At 35.9% G+C, this 20,063-nt stretch overlaps 1 protein-coding gene across 5 annotated transcripts in view; it reads left to right on the forward strand.

Annotated features, from left to right (window-relative positions):
* The window catches only part of LOC125267076, a 45,175-nt gene that overhangs the window by 18,431 nt on the left and 6,681 nt on the right, over nucleotides 1–20,063 (forward strand). The window contains exons 1-7 of one of the 5 annotated variants that reach the window (XM_048188377.1): nucleotides 12,191–13,170; nucleotides 13,460–15,401; nucleotides 15,715–15,911; nucleotides 16,031–16,144; nucleotides 16,801–16,878; nucleotides 17,042–17,179; nucleotides 19,108–19,257. In XM_048188377.1, coding sequence (XP_048044334.1) covers nucleotides 14,992–15,401; nucleotides 15,715–15,911; nucleotides 16,031–16,144; nucleotides 16,801–16,878; nucleotides 17,042–17,179; nucleotides 19,108–19,257 — 1,087 coding nt within the window. In that variant the 5' untranslated portion in view covers nucleotides 12,191–13,170; nucleotides 13,460–14,991. Of the gene's footprint in view, nucleotides 1–12,190; nucleotides 13,171–13,459; nucleotides 15,402–15,714; nucleotides 15,912–16,030; nucleotides 16,145–16,800; nucleotides 16,879–17,041; nucleotides 17,180–19,107; nucleotides 19,258–20,063 lie in introns of those variants that run through there. The other 4 variants (XM_048188378.1, XM_048188380.1, XM_048188379.1 and 1 more) reach the window with 4 other exon arrangements.

Genomic DNA, 20,063 nt, shown 5'->3' on the forward strand with positions numbered 1-20,063 from the left:
ACTTATTCCGTCATCTAAGATTCAATTATTGTTGTGCAGAAAAAATATACGTACACTCATACACACCTCGGGGTCGTTTGCGACCCTATACAATTTTTTACAAAAAATGAATACAAAAATAGGCATTCTTTTATAATTTTATGATTTTTTTTTTCTTGTTATATTCTTTATAATGAATTGATTGAGGAATACCAAGAAGGTTGATGTCTAACTTTAAAAAATGAACGAGGAAGAGGGTAGTGAATGGCGTCCCGGGTCACTAAAGACCCGAGGTATGCATTTAAGAGTTAACAACACTAGCCACATGGATTATTGCTATACAGAATAAAGTATCCGTGTTTAAAGTTTTTATAGTCATATTTCACATATTCTCCTGCACCAAACATGAACCAGCACGGTGTATGCACACATATTTCATTAAGTCTTCTTTTCTTCAAATGAATTATATGTGCAAACTGGACACTGATACAATGATGTATATTAACGTGATGACACGATTATTCTGATAGACAAAAGACTGATTTAGATCGAAAATTCAAAGAAAAATGGACAAAAAATAAACTATGTCTTTATTTTTTCTGTGTTAAACTAAGTGTTGTTTATCATGAGACTGCTCGTAAACGTAATCAAAGTAGCCTATTATTAGCCCTATTAAATATTCTTTCACATTTCTCCCTTGTGCTTGGGAGTTTGTTGTCATTTTCTCCGTGCTCATATATTAATATTCATTATTCTGTATAATGAGTGTGTTCTATGTCTGTGCTTCATTGGTTGTTCTCTCCACTCTTCTTCAATTTTCCAGAGCTTTACACGCACATTTTAACAGTTTTTGAGCTTTGAGTTTTTGAGCTTTGAGGTGTGAACAACCAGGGTAAAATGGGAGGATTCATGTCCCTTTAAAACTAAATAACACTATATGGAGCCATAATAACACTATATTAAGCGCTGCTTGATTTTACAGTATTTCCTGGTTCTGTTGCCAGTGTTGACTCACACGAGCCATCTGCAGGTGCATGTGCAAATAACACCCGTGTACAATCTCCTCAGACGCAGATTGAATCACTGCTGCTAGTTGAAACGATGCTTCCCGCGGGGAAAATGCTTTCAATTCATGGAAGTTTCGCTGCTTATTTTTTTCAAAGAAGAAAATGCAAACAACATGGTTGTACAGTGCAAACTCTGCCTTCCAGCTACGAAAACACGCACTCCAGTGCTTTTCATTTTTCATTTCAAACTATTCAGTGTTTTCAACCGCATAATGTTTATTTGAGGTTTCAGACATTTAAATAGACATTTAAATGAAGTACTAGGCTATATATAAAAAATACATTTATAGTTTGTTAAATGCAAATTCCATACACTGATATGGAAGCTGCAATAATCCTTTCAATTATAATTTGACAAAGTTTTGTATTCATATCAGATACATTATGAAACAATAAAGTTTACTCTCTTCTCCCAGTTTACCAGCCACTTACATTTATGTATTTTTACTTTAAAATTGATGAATTTACGTGATGTAAATCTGACAGATCCTCTATTTTAACTAACATGATCATTATAAAAGGTGTTAAACAACAAAACACATTCACTTCCACATATTTGACAATCGGAATATATCATATAATGATTTAGTTAAAAGGTTTGTGAATATTTGGTTTGGGATTCCATACTACTGTTTGTATGATGTAAAGTTTTTCTGTGTTTAACAAAAAAAAAAGAAAAAAGACTGAGTTCACAATTAGTTAATTATGTAAAAGTTGATATTTTGCTCCTTACATGACAGCCGTTTCAGGACAAATGCTTCTTTTATTGTAATGTTTTTATTTTGATGCATACATACAGTTGTGCTCAAAATTATTCATACCCTTGGTAAATATGCTCAAAGAAGGCTGTGAAAATAAATCTGCATTGTTAAAACTTTTGATCTTTTATTTAAAAAATCTACACAAATCCAACCTTTCATTGGAGAATAATAATTTTAAATGGGGGGAAAATCTCATTACGAGAGAAATGTTTTTCTCTAATACACACTGCTCACAATTAACCCTTTTATTCAATACTTTTTGCAACCTCCTTTTCCCAAGATAACAGCTCTGAGTCTGCACCTATAATGCATGATGAGTTTGGAGAACACCTGACAAGAGATCAGAGACCATTCCTTCATACAGAATCTCTCCAGATTCTTCAGATTCCCAGATCCATGTTGGTACTGCTTCTCTTCAGTTCACTCCACTCATTTTCTTTAGGGTTCAGGTCAGGGGATTGGGATGGCCAGGGCAGAAGCTTGGTTTTGTGTTCAGTGACCCATTTTTGAGATGGTTTTGATGTTTGTTTTGGATCATAGTCCTGATGGAAGATCCAATCACGACCCATTATAAGACTTCTAACAGGGACAGTCAGGTTTTGATTTTTTATCTGTTGGTATTTGATAGAATCCATGAAGCCATGTATCTGAACAAGATGTCCAGGACCTCCAGCAGAAAAATAGGCCCACAACATTAAAGATACAGCAGTATATTTCATTGTACACATGGGGTACTTTTTATTTCTGGTCAGATGAAACAAAAAATTAGCTTTTTTAGCAGCAAACACTTAAGATGGGTTTGGTGCACACAGCTAAAGTATCCCATGTGTACAATGAAATATACTTCTGTATCTTTAATGTTTTAGGCCTATTTTTCTGCTGGAGGTCCTGGACATCTTGTTCAGATACATGGCATCATGGATTCTATCAAATACCAACAAATAAAAAATCAAAACCTGACTGTTCCCTGTTAGAAGTCGTATAATGGGTCGTGGTTGGATCTTCCATCAGGACAGTGATCCAAAACAAACATCAGAACCAACACAAAAATGGGTCACTGAACCAGTGGCGTAACTTTGTTTTAAAAAGTGGGTGGGACAGGAGGAATGTGTGTGGTGTGTTGTAATTGCATTATTACATTAATAAATGTACAAAATTTATTGACATAGAACTCATTTTTAATATGATATTTTCGTCCTTATATCTAGCATACTATAACTATATTGTTAGTCTAGAGAGTATTTACATTAGTCAATAAATATGTGGATGCGCACTTAATGTTAGATTGTCCAGATGGATTGGTGGTAGAATTTTCGTTCAGCGTGCCAGAGATTCTGGGTTCTAATCTGCCCTCTTATTATTTATTTTATTTTTTCTCATTAAAACCAAAGATGTTCGTGAGTGATTGTATATCAAGAGCAGGGACACGTTTATGTGCATTTTGTTTTGTGATTTCACTGAAATGAATAGAGTATCCGCAACAGCATAGATTGAAGCACTCGTCCGTGTGAAGACTGCACACTGTGCACGAGCGTCAAGAGAACACTGTTGCGCCACTAATAGCGGCAATGATCTCATTTCATCTTTTTAAAAAAAACAAAACAAAAAAAAACCTATCCTTTCACTTCCTCTAATCCCTCTCTATTGTAGCTGAGCACTGCCTATAACTTGTATTGTGAGCACATCTATTTGCCTCGTCGTGACGACTCGCTTGTTATATTCCTCACTTAAAGGGATAGTTCACCCAAAAATGAAAATTTGATGTTTATCTGCTTACCCCCAGCGCATCCAAGATGTAGGTGACTTTGTTTCTTCAGTAGAACACAAATGATGATTTTTAACTCCAACCGCTGCCGTCTGTCTGTCAAATAATGGGAGTGAATGGGAACTTGGATCAATAAGAGTCGAAAAAACCTTACATAGACAAATCCAAATTAAACCCTGCGGCTCATGACGACACATTATTTTATTTTGTTCAAAAAATGCTTTTCTTACTTATTTGTCATATTTGTCTTTTTTTTCCAGTCCTGATATCTAAAAATTCTTAAAACCAGATGCTTTTAACTACATAAATAAAATTACATAAGATATTTTTTTGTTTTCTGGGAAAAAAAAAAAAAGAAAGAAAGAAAAAAAATCCAAATGAAGTTTTTACTTAAAACAATCTGCCAATGGGGTAAGAAAAATAATCTTGTTTCTGTCCCAAAGTAAAATGTTATTTTATTTATCTAGTAAAAGCATCTGGATTTAAGAATTTTTAGATATTTGGACTGGAAATTAGACAAAAATACTAAGAAAAGCATTTTTGCAGTGATACAGAGAATTTAGCTTGCTACAACAAGGCACCTGCAGCTTTGATTTGCCATACAAAAAGATATTGCAATAACTTTTGATCGGGCAGTTTTTTTGGGAAGGGGATGCCATAGGGGTGTTCCAAATGAAAGTGAACAACTGGATCCCAAGATCATTAGTAAAGGGTGCATGCAATGGTCACTTCAAGGAAGTATTTTTATTGTTTGTGGTCATGTGACACCAGCAAATCCTTGTGATTTATTTCAAAGCTAGATGGCGGGAGAGTTCGAGTTGACTTGCAGAGTAATTCAAGTTGTTTTCTTTTGTTTGTGATAATATTTCACACATTTTTGTCATGTTATGTTTAAATAAGTTTCATAGGTAAGAAATGTGCTAGATAATGCAGGGTCCAAAGATGAGACAGCAAGTTTTAGCAAAGAAATATACTCATACACACACTTAACACATGGTGCGTTGTCAATGGGAACATTCCCAGGTGAAGATAATGAGGAAATTATTGTCTTTCATTGCTCCCTTCGCCAAGTGCATTCCAAATAGCTACATTATGGCACACAAGTGCCCTGCTCTCTTCAAAGTCCCCACATCAAGGGCTCTGCCCTTCAAAGGGAGTAGGGCTTACGGATGTTCACTTCCGCTTGGAATTCGCCAGAGGGTGAAAACAGCTGCAGCAATGTAAATTATATAAGAAATATGAGTTTGTTTAAACTGTCACTGTTCATGGGTCTGTGTGTTCATCCTTGCATGTGTTGTGTTTCTGTCTGTGGCCTGATTGCCTTTCAGCATTGCTGGGCAACTCATTGCTCTGACAAGTTAATCAGGCCAAACTCACCTGATACTCATCATATCTCCCTATATCCAAAGAGTATAGAACCCCTGCTGGGCGCTGTTGTTGCAATGGAACGTTCTATTCAGTGTCGCTTCTTGTTAGTGTATATTCTTTGCCATATTCTTGTGACAGACATCTTTACATCATGACACTGTGAAAAACTGAAGTAAAATAAAATTACATTTAGATGCATAATGGTTGAGTGTATTCTGTCCATACCACGGTTTACAAGTTTGTAGCTTATTAAATCTTATCAACACACAAAGCACATTAAAGGGTTAGTTCACCCAAAAATGAAAACTGTCATTTATTACTTATCCTCATGCCGTTCCACACCCGTAAGACCTTCGTTCATCTTCGGAACACAAATTAAGATTTTAGTTGAAATCCGATGGCTCAGTGAGGCCTTCATAGGGAGCAATGACATTTCCTCTCTCAAGATCCATAAAGGTACTAAAAACGTATTTAAATCAGTTCATGTGAGTACAGTGGTTCAATATTAATATTATAAAGCGATTATATTAATATTATAAAGCATGAGAATATTTTTGGAGATTACATTTACTTATTTAGTGATGGCCGATTTCAAAACACTGCTTCCTGAAGCATCGGAGCACAATGAATCAGTGTATCGAATCATGATTCAGATCACGTGTCAAAATGTCAATGGCTGAAATCACGTGACTTTGGCACTCCGAACAGCAGATTTGATACACTTGATTCATGTTGTGCTCCGATGATTCCTGAAGCATTGTTTTGAAATCGGCCATCACTAAATAAGTCATTATTTTGTTTTTGTTTTTTGGCGCTCCAAAAATATTCTCGTTGCTTTATAATATTAATATTAAACCACTGTACTCACATGAACTGATTTAAATATGTTTTTAGTACCTTCATGGATCTTGAGAGAGGAAATGTTATTGCTCCCTATGAAGGCCACAGGGAGCCATCGGATTTCAACTAAAATATCTTAATTTGTGTTCCGAAGATTAACGAAGGCCTTATGGGTGTGGAATGGCATGAGGGTAAGTAATAAATAACAGAATTTTCATTTTTGGGTGAACTAACCCTTTAACTTGCGAATTAACAGATGAAATCCAAAAAATTAACAAACATACCGTGTGCGCCTTCTAATCAGAAATCCAGGCGACATTAAGAGACATTTGGAGACATTTTTTTCTGAACAAATTCTTCTCGATCAGACACGTCTTAGTTTGTGTACATCTCCTCATCCCAGCAGGCACAGAACGTCATAAGACGTTAGTATTTGGTTAAATTTAGGTCGCGACGTCTGGTAACCAAAATTCAATGTCAATCCAACGTCTAATAACAACATTAATTTGACGTCGAATACCGACGTCATTTGACATAGATATTTTGTTGGTTTTAGGTTATGTTTTTAACTAACCAAAATCCAACATCGAATCAACGTCTTAAACCAACATCAGATTGACGTCAAATACTGACATTTAGTCGTCAGGTCTTGCAACCAAAACCCAACGTCTTCTATACGTCAAAGCGGTAACGTCTATTCAACGTCAAACTCTAACATCATTAGATGTTGATCATTTGTCAGTTTAGGTTGTGGTATTAACTAACTAAAATCCAACATCGAATCAACGTCTTAAGCCAACGTCAAAGTGACGTCAAATACTGACATTTAGTCATCAGGTATTGCAACCAAAACCCAACGTCTTCTATATGTCAAAGTGGTAACGTCTATTCAACGTCAAACTCTAACATCATTAGACGTTGATCATTTGTTAGTTTTGGTTGTGGTATTAACTAACTAAAATCCAACATCGAATCAACGTCTTAAGCCAACGTCAAAATGACGTCAAATATTGACATTTAGTCGTCAGGTATGACAACCAAAACCCGACGTCTTCTATACGTCAAAGTGGTAACGTCTATTCAACGTCAAACTCTAACATCATTAGATGTTGATCATTTGTTATTTTAGGTTGTGGTTTTAACTAACCAAAATTCAGCATCGAATCAACGTCTTAAGCCAACGTCAAATTGACGTCAATTACTGACATTTAGTCCTCAGGTATGACAACCAAAACCCAACGTCTTCTATACGTCAAAGTGGTAACGTCTACTCAACGTCAAACTCTAACATCATTAGACATTGATCTTTTGTTATTTTAGGTTGTGGTTTTAACTAACCAAAATCCAATATCGGATCAACGTCTTAAGCCAACGTCAAAATGACGTCAAATATTGACATTTAGTCGTCTGGTATGGCAACCAAAACCCAACGTCTTCTATACATCAAAGTGGTAACGTCTATTCAACGTCAAACTCTAACATCATTAGACGTTGATCATTTGTTAGTTTAGGTTGTGGTATTAACTAACTAAAATCCAACATCGAATCAACGTCTTAAGCCAATGTCAAAATGATGTCAAATATTGACATTTAGTCGTCAGGTATGGCAACCAAAACCCAACGTCTTCTATATGTCAAAGTGGTAACGTCTATTCAACGTCAAACTCTAACATCATTAGACGTTGATCATTTGTTAGTTTAGGTTGTGGTATTAACTAACTAAAATCCAACATCGAATCAACGTCTTAAGCCAACGTCAAAATGATGTCAAATATTGACATTTAGTCGTCAGGTATGGCAACCAAAACCCAACGTCTTCTATATGTCAAAGTGGTAACGTCTATTCAACGTCAAACTCTAACATCATTAGACGTTGATCATTTGTTAGTTTTGGTTGTGGTATTAACTAACTAAAATCCAACATCGAATCAACGTCTTAAGCCAACGTCAAAATGACGTCAAATACTGACATTTAGTCGTCAGGTATTGCAACCAAAACCCAACGTCTTCTATAAGTCAAAGTGGTAACGTCTACTCAACGTCAAACTCTAACATCATTAGATGTTGATCATTTGTCAGTTTAGGTTGTGGTATTAACTAACTAAAATCCAACATCGAATCAACGTCTTAAGCCAACGTCAAAATGACGTCAAATACTGACATTTAGTCGTCAGGTATTGCAACCAAAACCCAACGTCTTCTATACGTCAAAGTGGTAACGTCTGCTCAACGTCAAACTCTAACATCATTAGATGTTGATCTTTTGTTAGTTTAGGTTGTGGCATTTACTAACCAAAATCCAACATCGGATCAACGTCTTAAGCCAACGTCAATTTGACGTCAAATATTGACATTTAGTCGTCAGGTATGGCAACCAAAACCCAACGTCTTCTATACGTCAAAGTGGTAACATCTATTCAACGTCAAACTCTAACATCATTAGACGTTGATCTTTTGTTATTTTAGGTTGTGGTTTTAATTAACCAAAATCCAATATCGGATCAACGTCTTAAGCCAACGTCAATTTGACGTCAAATATTGACATTTAGTCGTCAGGTATGGTAACCAAAACCCAACGTCTTCTATACGTCAAAGTGGTAACATCTATTCAACGTCAAACTCTAACATCATTAGACGTTGATCTTTTGTTATTTTAGGTTGTGGTTTTAACTAACCAAAATCCAATATCGGATCAACGTCTTAAGCCAACGTCAACTTGACGTCAAATATTGACATTTAGTCGTCAGGTATGGCAACCAAAACCCAACGTCTTCTATACGTCAAAGTGGTAACGTCTATTCAACGTCAAACTCTAACATCATTAGACGTTGATCTTTTGTTAGTTTAGGTTGTGGTTTTAACTAACCAAAATCCAACATCGACTCAACGTCTTAAGCCAACGTCAATTTGACGTCAAATATTGACATTTAGTCGTCAGGTATGGCAACCAAAACCCAACGTCTTCTATACGTCAAAGTGGTAACGTCTACTCAACGTCAAACTATGACATCATTAGACATTGATCTTTTGTTAGTTTAGGTTGTGGCATTTACTAACCAAAATCTAACATCGAATCAACGTCTTATACACAAATATAGCTGACTTTTACATCAAATAATGCATAGTCTGTTTTTTAAAGAGACCCAGCTAGCACACAACGTCATAAGACTTCAATATTTGGTTGCATCTTGGTTGAGACGCAAGGTAACCTAAATTCAATATCAGTTCAACGTCTAATACTAAAATGATAATTTGATGTACAATATTTATGTCATTAGACACTGATATTTTGTGGGTTTAAGGTTAGATTGTAAAGTAACCAAAATCCAACATATAGCCAACATTTAAAATTAATGTGAAACTGACATCAAATACTGGCAAGTAGTTAGTCGGTATGGTGACCAAAATCCAAAGTCTCAAGTCAACGTCAATTTTGACATTGAATTATAATATTTAGTCATCAGGTATGGCAACCAAAACCCAACGTCTCCTTACCATCATAATGGTAATTCCCGAACAATTTCAAATTCCAAAATCACTTGACATTAGACATCGTGTTGGTTTTAAGGTTGTAGTATTAACTAACTGAAATTCAAACTTAAGCCAACATCTGAAGCCAACATCAAATTAATGTCAAACACTGACATTTAGTCATCAAGTAAAGTAACAAAAAATCAACTTCAAGTCAATGTCTCAAGCCAACATTAACTTACAATTGTGTGGACGTAACCAATGTCAATTTACAGTGTACTTTTGTTCATGAGATTATATGGAAGTTTTGGTTTGTTGATGAAAAGTGTTTGTTCATCAAATCAAATCAAAACAAGTCAAGTCAAATAAAGACCGCTCAGACTTATAGTGAGGTTGTTGTATAAAATAAATATCACATTTGTAATTGTGGACAGCCTCACCTTTCAGGTAATGATTCTGGAGGCAGCATTTATGCACAAAGGAAATTCACAAAAAGGATTGCAGACCGAATTCTGATCGGGCATAAAGGTTAGGTCATCTAAAACAAAACAGAGGTTGTTTTAGTGATAAGTGAATATTACATCATTCATTTGTCATTTTCAATGGTCATAGCTGACAACAGCTATCAGGAATGAAATACATACATGAATTTCCAACTGTGTTGTTGTCAATGGATTGGCACTTGGCAGTTTTGACAGTAAACAGAAGGGTTTTTTTTTTTTTTTTTTGTCTGACACTATACCCTACAATGTGTTTGTAATCTTGTGTTATGACTTTATTTTGACCCATAATGTTTATTATTAATTAATATCCAATCTTGTTTACAATATAATGCAATTCAAACACTTAGCCCAAACCTGTTAAGACAAGATGATCAAAACAGTTATTATTGATTAGTCGATTCTGGGCTGGAAACATTGCTTATAACAACATAAACTTGTTGATATATGTGTTGGAAAGTACAGTAAGTGCATGAAGACAATGCAAACATTACTACTGTTTATTGTAGAGTCTTGTAATTAATGTTTAATGCAATGTATAACTAATTTTTTTGCTCTTTAATTTGGTCTGTTCTTTATATTATTATTATTTTTTTTTAAATAAAATAGCTAATCAGATTGATTGCTGCTTTTTACTTGGAATTTATATATACAGGTCCTTCTCAAAAAATTAGCATATTGTGAAAAAGTTAATTATTTTCCATAATGTAATGATAAAAATTAAACTTTCATATATTTTAGATTCATTGCACACCAACTGAAATATTTCAGGTCTTTTATTGTTTTAATACTGATGATTTTGTCATACAGCTCATGAAAACCCAAAATTCAAAAAATTAGCATATCATGAAAAGGTTCTCTAAACAAGCTATTAACCTAATCATCTGAATCAACTAATTAACTCTAAACACCTGCAAACGATTCCTGAGGCTTTTAAAAACTCCCAGCCTGGTTCATTACTCAAAACCGCAATCATGGGTAAGACTGCCGACCTGACTGCTGTCCAGAAGGCCATCATTGACACCCTCAAGCGAGAGGCTAAGACACAGAAAGACATTTCTGAACGAATAGGCTGTTCCCAGAGTGCTGTATCAAGGCACCTCAGTGGGAAGTCTGTGGGAAGGAAAAAGTGTGGCAAAAAACGCTGCACAACGAGAAGAGGTGACCGGACCCTGAGGAAGATTGTGGAGAAGGACCGATTCCAGACCTTGGTGTAGAAACATCCAGAGCCACCGTGCACAGGCGTGTGCAGGAAATGGGCTACAGGTGCCGCATTCCCCAGGTCAAGCCACTTTTGAACCAGAAACAGCGGCAGAAGCGCCTGACCTGGGCTACAGAGAAGCAGCACTGGACTGTTGCTCAGTGGTCCAAAGTACTTTTTTCGGATGAAAGCAAATTTTGCATGTCATTCGGAAATCAAGGTGCCAGAGTCTGGAGGAAGACTGGGGAGAAGGAAATGCCAAAATGCCTGAAGTCCAGTGTCAAGTACCCACAGTCAGTGATGGTCTGGGGTGCCATGTCAGCTGCTGGTGTTGGTCCACTGTGTTTTATCAAGGGCAGGGTCAATGCAGCTAGCTATCAGGAGATTTTGGAGCACTTCATGCTTCCATCTGCTGAAAAGCTTTATGGAGATGAAGATTTCGTTTTTCAGCACGACCTGGCACCTGCTCACAGTGCCAAAACCACTGGTAAATGGTTTACTGACCATGGTATTACTGTGCTCAATTGGCCTGCCAACTCTCCTGACCTGAACCCCATAGAGAATCTGTGGGATATTGTGAAGAGAAAGTTGAGAGACGCTCTGCTCATCCAACACTCTGGATGAGCTTAAGGCCGCTATCGAAGCATCCTGGGCCTCCATAACACCTCAGCAGTGCCACAGGCTGATTGCCTCCATGCCACGCCGCATTGAAGCAGTCATTTCAGCAAAAGGATTCACGACCAAGTATTGAGTGCATAACTGAACATAATTATTTGAAGGTTGACTTTTTTTGTATTAAAAACACTTTTCTTTTATTGGTCGGATGAAATATGCTAATTTTTTGAGATTTTGGGTTTTCATGAGCTGTATGCCAAAATCATCAGTATTAAAACAATAAAAGACCTGAAATATTTCAGTTGGTGTGCAATGAATCTAAAATATATGAAAGTTTAATTTTTATCATTACATTATGGAAAATAATGAACTTTTTCACAATGTGCTAATTTTTTGAGAAGGACCTGTATATATATATATATATATATATATATATATATATATATATATATATATATATACACAAGTACATTTTAGTTAAAAATGTAAAATTAGAAATGTGCTAATTTTTTGAGGAGGACCTGTATATATATATATAAATGTGTATATATATATATATATATATATATATATATATATGTATAAGTACATTTTAGTTAAAAATGTAAAATTAGAAATCATTTCATATCGATCTTATCCATCAATGATGATGGTTAAACTTTGCAGTGTATGGATTTTGTGGATAGCCACATATTCAAATTGAATTTTATAAATTGTTATCATCTCATATATATAGTTTTTTTTTTTTTTATAAATTGCAAACCCCCATGACCCCATGCCCAAGCCATCACGTAAACGCGGTGATGCCGCGCTATTGCGCCATTTTGCGACTCTTGGCGGTCTTTTTGGGGGAATCAATTTATCAGGAGGCCTGCAGTGCACTTAGCCAGCTTCAACTGTGGTGAGTATATCTGGAAATTTGATTATGTATGATGTAAAAGTGTTTATTACACCCTAATGATATTACATGTAATACATCAACGTTATTGAAAAGAATACATCGACGTGTTTGTAAGACGATGGGTAAAGCTAATTAAATAGAAAATGGGATATTCCTGAAATAAAAATCCACATTAAGTCATTACAGCCATCTAACGTTAGCCCTGAAAAACATTTTAAATAAAGTTTAAACTTAAAACCGAGGGTTTTCATTATTATATTTGTTTGTTTTAACAATTCTTCCGATAATGTAAGCTTCATGAAATTCGTTCGATTTGATGCTTTTTTCCTTTCTATTTTTTCAAGCGCATTAGTTATGCAGAATATTCTGCTGTAACGTTCAAGTCGTTTAATCCAAGACATCCACTTCCAATCAAACATTTGATTAATTTTGGAGTAAGCTATCTCCGTTATAGCTGTCAGATTTGTACACATTCTCCTTTTTAAAAAAAATACATTTTAAGCAAAAACAGCTTTTTCTACTAAGATCTAGTTTCATATTTAGGGTTCAAGTTTATCACTGAGATCTATTATTAGTATTTGATATTGTGTGATTTTAGATGTTGTGGAGCTATGAAATATGAGGTTATAACATTTGTTTTGTTTTTGCTTTGTTTTGCATTTATCTCCTTGCCATGGTCTGAAGAAGCCATATCGTTGTAAGGTAACGTTATATTTTTTTGTTCACTTATAAATGAGCCGCTAGAACACCGATGTTTTAATATAAATTAATATATTACATTAATTAAATTAAAAATATTAATAGATTGAAGGTAGTTAATCTGATTCTTCTGTAACCTTATCACTCATAGTGGGTTTTCTTGTGTGCTCTTCTGTTAGCCTATCATTTTGCACTGTCCAGTTGCTAGCTAGCAGTTGAATTTAATTGAATTTAATGAAATTAATATTTAATGTAATCTGGTGTTTGACATTGGGCTTGTCTTTTTGTGCAGAACATTTTGCATGTCTTATCTTAAACGTTGGGGAAAAATTCGCTCAGAAGCTGCTAAAATTGCACTGGAATGTACTAGCGAAGATGATAGCCATGACAATTTGGATAATCCAAATGAGTGTGATGTAAATGGTGGTGAAAATTTGGCAGCAGAGGAAAACAGTACTTCACAGGAATCAGATGAACTTGGTGATACAGATTCAGATTTTGGATACAAAGATTATGTGTCAACTGATTCTGAACAAGGTGTAGAATCTGCAAAAGAGGATGAAGTAACCTTTCAAGAAAAGCTTGCTTCCTGGGCTACAAGAAGTAAATGTGGAAGAAGCCAAATTAATGAATTGCTTGGTATTTTGAAGGATGAAGGTTTAGAAGTACCGAAGGATTCTAGGACATTATTGAAAACACCTCGTCAAATCCAGATAGAAGACAGGTGTGGTGGACAGTATGCCTACTTTGGCATTGAATGCTCTGTTGTGAAAATTCTTGATCGGAACATCAAGTATTTAGAAAGTTCAAACTCTGTGGACCTGTTAGTGAACATAGATGGAATCCCTCTTTTCAAGTCATCTAATTCCCAGTTATGGCCAATCATCTGTCGTTTCAGTGACTTTGAACCATTTATAGTTGCCATTTTTTGTGGTGAACATAAACCTAACTCTGTTGATGATTATCTTGAAGACTTTTTAGCTGAATACAAAGAACTACAGAGAAAGCCTATCACTCTGAATGGCCAAGAAATCCATGTGTGCATCAAAGCCTTTGTTTGTGATGCTCCAGCTCGAGCATTCTTAAAATGTATAAAAGGACACACTGGATATGATTGTTGTGAAAGATACACAATTAAGGGAGAGTATAAGAACAAAAGAGTCGTGCTCCTGGAAGACTACCCATTAAGAACCGATAGGGATTTCTCTAATGGACTTTATGTTAATCATCATGTTGGAGTATCCCCTTTACTTAATGTGGGAATAAGATGTGTAACAGGTTTTCCTCTTGATTATATGCATCTTGTATGTCTTGGAGTTGTAAAAAGACTGCTGTGCTTTTTAAGAAAAGGACCACCTGAATGTAGACTGTCACATAGAAAAGTGGGAGAGATTTCAAATCTTCTTGTGTCTTTATCTGGAAAGCTACCCAGTGAATTTGCTCGCCAACCAAGACCCTTAACAGATTTAGATCGGTGGAAAGCCACAGAGCTGCGGCAATTCCTTCTATACACTGGACCTGTAGTTCTGAAAAAAGTGTTACACAAGGATGTTTATGAACACTTTCTCTGCCTAACAGTAGCTGTATCAATCCTTTTGGACACCTGTGAGACGAAGCGTTCTGCTTACATGGACTATGCTAAACAACTTTTAGATTATTTTGTTGAAAAATCGAAGCACATTTACACACCAATTTTTTTGGTGCATAATGTTCATAACTTGAAACATCTGTCAGATGACTCTAGACATTTCATGTGTTCTCTCAATGACATATCTGCATTTCCTTTTGAAAATCATCTGCAAATTCTGAAGAAACTAGTGAGAAATGCCAAAAATCCCATCAGTCAAGTCGCAAAGAGACTTTGTGAACAAGAGAGGGCAGAAAGCCACAGAAACAAGGTGTCAAACAAAAGTTGGCATTTTGTTTCGGAAAAGAAGAGAAATGGATGCTTCCTCTTGCACAATGAAGACTTTGCCTTTGTTAAAGAAAAACGTGATGATGGCAATTTGTTATGTGATGTCATTTCCCAAAAAAACATGGAAAGCTTTTTTACAGTGCCTTGTGACTCCAAGCTTATTAACGTTGTATATATTAGAAACTTGGAGAGAGTCCAGAAACGTCGCAGGCTTCTTGATGTTGATGAAATTAACCGTAAAGTGGCTTGTCTACCCTTCAAAACAGGATATGTACTTATGCCTTTATTGCACAGCATGGAGCGAAAAGACTAAAAAAGGGTAATTACTATATAGTGTGAATTAACAATAATTACTGTATAAAAAGCATTTTTAATTTACATTAGTTTTCCTTATGTAATAAATTTATTGTGAAATATATAACATTTGTTTCACCTGTGATTAATAACAGAAAGGTTTAACTTCTTGTGCACATCCCTATTTTATATGTGTTATTTAAAATGTATAAAGTTACTGTTTTACTTTATAGGTGCCTTAATATTATAACTTGATATTAATTTTTATTTATCTATATATTTATTTATATTTATTTTTTAAATTTATTTTTTATTTATGTCAGTAGTATTTGTTTCAGGATGGCTTGGGTAAGGGCAGTGTGGCAAGAGAAGAAAAGGCAAGAGGAAGGGACGGTGCCGGACAGCTGGGTGGACCCAAAGAACATGTTATTGTACTGGCCAAATGTTGCAAATGCAACAAGATATTTGAAGGAACGACGGCCACCATCTGATAGTTGGAGAAAGTTTCCACTTGTGAAAGAGAAGATGAGATCTGGTAGGTAATTTTACACATTACATCTATTATGTGCATGTTAATAATTGACCTGCCATATGAATGTTATTCACTGACAACATTTTTGCTTTGCCATTCTTTACATTATTTTTGATTTATAGATTACTTTGAAGAGTGTGACAACTGTGAACTCACAAGTAGTACAGAAGCTGAAGAAGGTTCACTGGAAGCAAAAAGAAGAAAAATATCAAAGAAATTTGAAGACTGTTTGACAGGTATGCCTTTTACTTTGCAGTTATCAGTCATTTACAATTTGAGAAAAATATGCTATATTGCTGGTTGATTTTTTTTTTCTGCTTGAAAGCCTGTGAATTGGAGGCTGAAAATGATTCCCATGATCCTCAATCTCAAATGCTCAGGCTCTGTAGGTTTACATTGCAGTTAATGTAAATGAAAGGCAGCGATGTGAATATATATATAGTATACCGCTGTGCGCCTCAAAGTTATTTAACACATCTTTTGTGGTCCTTGTATACCTAAAGTGTAAAGATGGCCATAAGCATGTCAAGTTCAGATTTCTTGTTTCAAACTCTTGCAAAAGCTGATATGGTTTCAATTTGTCCATTTAAAATTATCAGTTTAATTGAAAGTGCTCCAGTATTCCAGTGACTGGAATATTTCTGTTTTTTGTTTTTTTCTCTTTATTCTGTTATTAACTTTTCTACTTTTCCACCACTTGCTTCCTCCAATGTTCTTTCTGGTAGGAGAGTAAGGGATGATGGAAATTTAGCAGTAGAAAGGATGCGTACATAACTATACATTCCCACAACTTTCCTTCTTATCACGCACCATGTTAGCAGTCACAATCACTGAAAATGTATATTTTTCTTGCTTGAACACAATTTCTGTTTATATCTGTCTCTTGAATCAGATCATAGTTGTGACACTGATCCACAATTCGAAGAAGAAGATAACCTTGGAAATCGTCAGCTTCCTAACAGTAATGAAGGTTAGTATTTCTATTTTTTTTTTTTTTATACATGTAACAGGGTAACTACTTGTCAATAGAGTATGGGGGGGCAGTAAAAAAAGATGATCTTTTTATCTTTCTTATGCATTATCTTTGCTTTAAAAGTTTATTACATTAAATAAGCAGTAAAATATTTTGTCAGCAGAGCTAGAACTTCCTGTTGCTCCAAGGAAGGTGTGCAAGCTCTCCAATGCAAGCTCTACATCTTCTGTTTCATCCAGTGGATCAAGCTCTGGCTCTCCATTGCCACTTCAAAAAAAGCAGACTTCAACAGCACAGGGTTGGCAATCCTATTACTTCCAACCTCAGTCTAATCTTAGACAAAAAAGGTTTCTTCAGGTCCTTATTTAAGTCCTAAATTCAATTTCAGAAATATTTAGTTTGAAAGTGATTCATGGCTCCAAACTGAGACTAAAACAGTCGCATTTGCGACCATAAATATTAATTTGCGAGTGACGTTTTTGCTTAGGTCGCCAGTGGCGACTACTCACCAAAAGCTCCTCAGGATTTAACCGCTAAAAAAAGTTTTCTCAGGCGGATGATTTGCTTAATTCTAGCAGCGCCCCGTCTGTGATAAAACGAACTCGGGCCGAAGGTTAATACACACAACTACACCGAGTGTGGACCTGGCGCGTGTACAACAGCTTTCAGCCGAGATCAGCCCATAGGGAAAAAGCCGTCTGTCAGACAGAAGTGTTTTGTAGAGTCGGTGTGGCTCTGGCCCATTATCTTCTCACCGATGCCGAGACTGAACCGACAGAGACGCATTTCAGCCAGAATCAGCCCGAGTGTTATTGCTATCTTGGTATATATTTACAGTTATAACTTAACAATTTGAAAGTAATGCCTTTTTTCCTAATTGTTTTGAGATCAAATCTTTTATGTTATAAAAGTTATGTTCACGTATTAAACTGAGACAATGCACATCAAAGTTTTAGTGGAAAAAGAGAGGTTCAGACAGTCCTCTTCTGTGCCGCACATCAGTGCTGACGCACACAGTCTGATAAACGCAGCTCCGCTGTGCAGCGAGAGAGAAATGACGGAGACATAAGAAGGGAAAGTGCAGAAAATACAGCGTCTATTTCATGCACAACTTGAACAAACTAGAACAGGTAAAGCTGTCAGCTGTGTGGATATTGGCAATATCGTTAACAATTCTTGTTTATAATAATTACTAGTATGGCTTCTTCTAAACAAGATCTTGGTCTGTGTTCTTTTAATGCATGAACTTCATTATTTGAAGTGCAGCTGCCGTCCAGTAATCGCAAAAAGCTCTGTGCTTTGTCACTTTTTAATAAAAAGTACCAGCTTTAAAATTATTCAGAATTCGTAACGAAATTCAAACAATACAGTTTTGGCGCTCCTTAATGGGGCAGGCGCGGTCGCTTTAGCGCCTCAGTTCAAGGGAAAGGGAACCCATTTAATCTTTCTCTTTACTAATATAGTACATAGTGAACATGATTTAACATCAAAAGGTAGGCTATTTTATAAGAGAGCCTACAGTACAACTTACTGAAATGTCTCAGGTAGGAGGAGCCCAAGCTACACTCGGTGGCCAAGTGATGCTTATGCTCCATGATACTGGTACAGATTCTGTGTAATGAACAATTCTTTGTGACTGTAAATTTCAAGCTGGAAAAGACATTTAGTTCCCACTTTAAGTGAACCCATAGTTCCCAGGTCATCTACGAGATGGATTAAAATGCTTATAAAGTCAAGAAAAGATGAGACATAAACACATGACAGTATGATTGAAATGTTAAAATGTAAATAAATAAATAATAATAATCATAAAATAAATAAAACACGTTTATTCTGTGGCACCTAAAAAAAAATTATTGTTTTTTCTTATAGGAGCCAATTTTTTTGTTTGGAGCCCTGTTCATACCCATAGTGAAATATTGTGTATTGAGTAATTTTGACCCATCAGCTCCTTCCCTTTGATGAGAAAAAGCTGTATGTTCTCCAAAACGTTGTTGTTTGCAGGTCTATATTTACTTAATTTTAGAAAAGAACACCACCACAGTTCTTGCTAAAGTAAAGACTTGAAGAGTCAGACTTGCACATATTCAGAGTTTTAAGAAACTCGAACTTGTCTCATTATTAATTATTATTAATCAATTAGATAAATGATTTATCCAAAAAAATTACCTGAAGTTAGCTGAAGCATTTGTCTTAACATGTAAACTTACTTTCTGATTCTTGTAGCCCCTGTGCAAACTAAGGAGGCCATATCAAAAAACCAGACCAGACAACATTCTGATGGAGAACCCAGACAATCTGGGTCACCTGTTGATCGACAGTCCAGCAGCTCCAAACAAGATGAAAAACGCTCCCCATACCCAATGCAAGAAGCAAGTAAGTATAGTTAGGGCTGGGCGATAAAACGATAACAATATGTATCGCGATAGACATGTAATCGGTGTCAATAAAAAAAGTGTTCGATAAAACGTTCAATTATTTTTTTTCTTCGTCGGAAGAAACCAGAGGTTGCGAAGCAGGTTTGGTTGCATGAACAAAGGCACTCGCCCTCTGGTAACCTAGCAACTTAGGGAGTGATGCGCAACCAGCCAATCATGAAACAGTTTGGTTGCGCCATATCGTTGTCTCGTGTTGGATTCTTCAGTAACAGAACCGGCGTGGAGTGATAAGTGGAAAACCTTATTTGTTCAGTGAGTGATGTAGATAAGATGACTGACTGCTGCGCCAATTCTGACAGACATCCGCGCATGTTACTGAGAGAGAGCGAGAGAGAGATCCTCCTCCGGCCTCGCGTGCACACTCTCACAGTCTACAAACTGTCTTGCTCTCCCTCCCGCCCTCACGCATATTAATCAAAATTGATATTACCATCAAAATCAATTGAGAATTGACACGATGATTGGTCGGAAGACCGATGTTTCACATTAAGCAATCAGAGATTTTTTTCCTGAATTACCGCTGGGTGAGAATTGTACTAAAATAACGTTGCCTTATCTTCTCTGAAAAGCGTTCAGCACATTCAGCAGACATAAACCTATCCAGTGATGAAATGTTTTCTGTGTTGACATAAAACTTGTGCGATGTCCTAACTACCGGATAATCACACATGCTGTCTGCGCCTTATGTTTTCCTGCTTTTTTGTCTAATCACACCTATGAATCAGTGGAAGGTTAAAGGATTAG

The sequence above is a fragment of the Megalobrama amblycephala genome, linkage group LG4, assembly GCF_018812025.1.
Source record: "Megalobrama amblycephala isolate DHTTF-2021 linkage group LG4, ASM1881202v1, whole genome shotgun sequence".
In the NCBI taxonomy this organism is placed as follows: Eukaryota; Metazoa; Chordata; class Actinopteri; order Cypriniformes; family Xenocyprididae; genus Megalobrama; species Megalobrama amblycephala.